Source organism: Rhinopithecus bieti, unplaced genomic scaffold (genome assembly GCF_001698545.2).
Source record: "Rhinopithecus bieti isolate Rb0 unplaced genomic scaffold, ASM169854v2 scaffold_15197, whole genome shotgun sequence".
NCBI lineage: Eukaryota > Metazoa > Chordata > Mammalia > Primates > Cercopithecidae > Rhinopithecus > Rhinopithecus bieti.
Genome location: NW_016808366.1, coordinates 1,037,894 through 1,040,625, shown reverse-complemented (window position 1 = coordinate 1,040,625; position 2,732 = coordinate 1,037,894). Strand labels below are relative to the sequence as shown.

General features: G+C 40.6%; 1 protein-coding gene across 2 annotated transcripts in view; it reads right to left on the bottom strand.

Annotated features, from left to right (window-relative positions):
* The window catches only part of PHF20 (PHD finger protein 20), a 189,067-nt gene that overhangs the window by 90,844 nt on the left and 95,491 nt on the right, over positions 1 to 2,732 (bottom strand). For both annotated transcript variants that reach the window (XM_017886648.1, XM_017886649.1), the window contains one exon: positions 2,098 to 2,177. In XM_017886648.1, the coding sequence (XP_017742137.1) occupies positions 2,098 to 2,177 (80 nt within the window). The remainder of the gene's footprint in view (positions 1 to 2,097; positions 2,178 to 2,732) is intronic.

Sequence of the window (2,732 nt, the reverse complement as noted above, 5' to 3'; positions counted from 1 at the left end):
AAAAAAAAAAAAAAAATACAAAAATTAGCTGGGCATCGTGGTTCATGCCTGTAGTCCCAGCTACTCGGGAGGCTGAGGAAGGAGAATTACTTGAACCCGAGAGGTGGAGGTTACAGTGAGCCTAGACTGCACCACTGTACTCCAGCCTGGGTAACAGAGCAAGACTGCATCTCAAAAAAAAAATCTTTAGAAACTTACGATTAGGCTGGGCACGGTGGCTCATGTCTGTAATCCCAGCACTTTGGGAATCCAAGGTGGGCGGATGACTTGAGGTCAGGAGTTCAGGACCAGCCTGGCCAACACAGTGAAACCCCATCTACTAAAAATACAAACATTAGCCAAGTGTGGGGGCACACACCTGTAATCCCAGCAAATTGAGAGCCTTAGACTGGAGAATCACTTTAACTTGGGAGGCGGAGTTTGCACTGAGTGGAGATCAGGCCACTGCACTCCAGCCTGGGTGACAGAGGGAGACTCAGTCTCAAAAAAAAAAAAAAAAAAAAAAAAAAAAAACTTACAAATATACATACAGAAGAATTCATTAAGAATCTGTGATAAGTAGAATCATTTCATCATCACAAAGACACAACAGAGGGCCAGGCACAATGGCTCACGCCTGTAATCCTAGCCTTTTGGGAGGCCGAGGGGGGCAGATTGCCTGAGCTCAGTTTGAGACCAGCCTGGACAACATGGTGAAATCCTGTCTCTACTAAAATACAAAAAATGAACTGGGCATGGTAGCACGCACCTAGTCTCTGTTATTTGGGAGGCTGAGGCAGCAGAATCACTTGAACTGGGGAGGCGGGGAAGTTGCACTAGGCCAAGATTGCACCACTGCACTCCAGCCTGGGCGACAGAACAAGACTCTGTCTCAAAAAAAAAAAAAAAAAAAACCAAAGACACAACAGGTTATAGCATCATCAAATATTGTCACATCAACTGCCATCCAAGCAGATGAGTAACCAGTTACGATGCCTCAGTGGTAAAATCTTTTACTAAATTGCTAAATTAGCTGTCTCAACAGCTGAAATTAGTAATAATCAGGATTTTTAAAAACACCAGTATCCAAATTTTGATCTCTATTTTCCCCTCAACTATTAATACATAAACACAAAAAAGACAGAAGGGGAAAAATCATGAAGAAAGTAGGCAACACTTCTAGATGGCCCATATTTATGCAAACCATATTTCCAGTATCAAAACTGAGGCCCCATGCTCAGGCAAATACATGCATGGTGACTGGAACGATAGGATACCAAATTCACAAACCAGGCACATCTAGCACAAGTGGCTGCCCAATCTGTGCCAAATGATAGCTCTGTAAACAACCAAGTAATGGTCCTAAGCTAAAAGACAGAGCTAGATGGAGAGAAAACATACTGGAGGTCTCCTCAAGCAATTCAACAAGTTCCCTGTGATGGCTAACAGCTCTTGTGCAGGGCAGGGCACAGAGAGAAGGTAAGAATAACTAGACACCAAGGAAAAAAATAAAAAAGAAAAAAAAAAAAAGAAGAATAACTAGACACTGTTGAAAAAAGATGACGAAAACAGAATATAGGCAATGGTATCCAAGTATTTGGCACTTTTGAAAAAAAATCTCCGTTAAAAGGAAACAGTGGCCGGACACAGTGGCTCACATCTGTAATCCCAGCACTTTGGGAGGCTGAGGTGGGTGGATCACCTGAGGTCAAGAGTTCGAGACCAGCCTGACCAATATGGTGAAACCCCGTCTCTACTAAAAATACAAAAAAAAACAGCCAGGCCTGGTGGCATGCGCCTATAATCCCAGCAACTCAGGAAGTTGAGACAGGAGAATTGCTTGAACCCAGGAGGTGGAGGTTGCAGTGAACCGACATTGCACCATTGTACTCCAGCCTGGGTGACAGAACGGGACTCTGTCTCTAAATAAATAGGAAACAGCAAAGAGACAAATATTTACAACTTCTGAAAACCTGTGTATTATTTTCTGGTGAAATTGTGTCAGATGGAGGAAATAAACACTTGCCATCATAAACAAATGTAATGTCTTTATTTGAGGAAACAAAACTACAATGTTAGCATTATTCATAACACAAAGCACAAAATCACATTTCTCACCTGATCTTTGGAAAAAGCTTTGACATGAATATGTTTGACAGTCTGAACTACTCCATCATAAAATTTCACAGTGTAAGTACCTAAAATTCAAGAAGATATCATGATTTTAACTCACAATTTCATGAAAGTGGTAACTTTTCAAAGTATAAACACAAGGGATCTCCAACTACATTAATCTCATAGGCATTTAAAACTGTTTAAGAATCATATTCAGTCTTACTTATGTCCAAGATAACAGTATGCTTGTCTTCATTTCTTAGTTAAGATTACACAGTTTTCTACCTACATACATTGAAATCCATCAAAAAAAATAAACTCACTTTTAGATGCTTCATTAAAATAAAAAAAAATTGCACTGAATTTAAGTGAAGAACAAAGAGCAGTAAAACAATTAAGAATGTGAGGAAAATGCAGACTTATTCCTTGGTGAATTTTTCACTTTTATAATTTAATCTTTATGTTCTGGGATCGGGGGCAGTAACAGCTCTTAAGTTTCAAAAGGAACACCATGGCTCACGCCTGTAATCCCAGCACTTTGGGAGGCTGAGGCAGGCGGATCACGAGGTCAGGAGTTCAAGACCAGCCTGGCCAACATAGTAAAACCTGTCTCTACTAAAAATACAAAAAATGGCCGG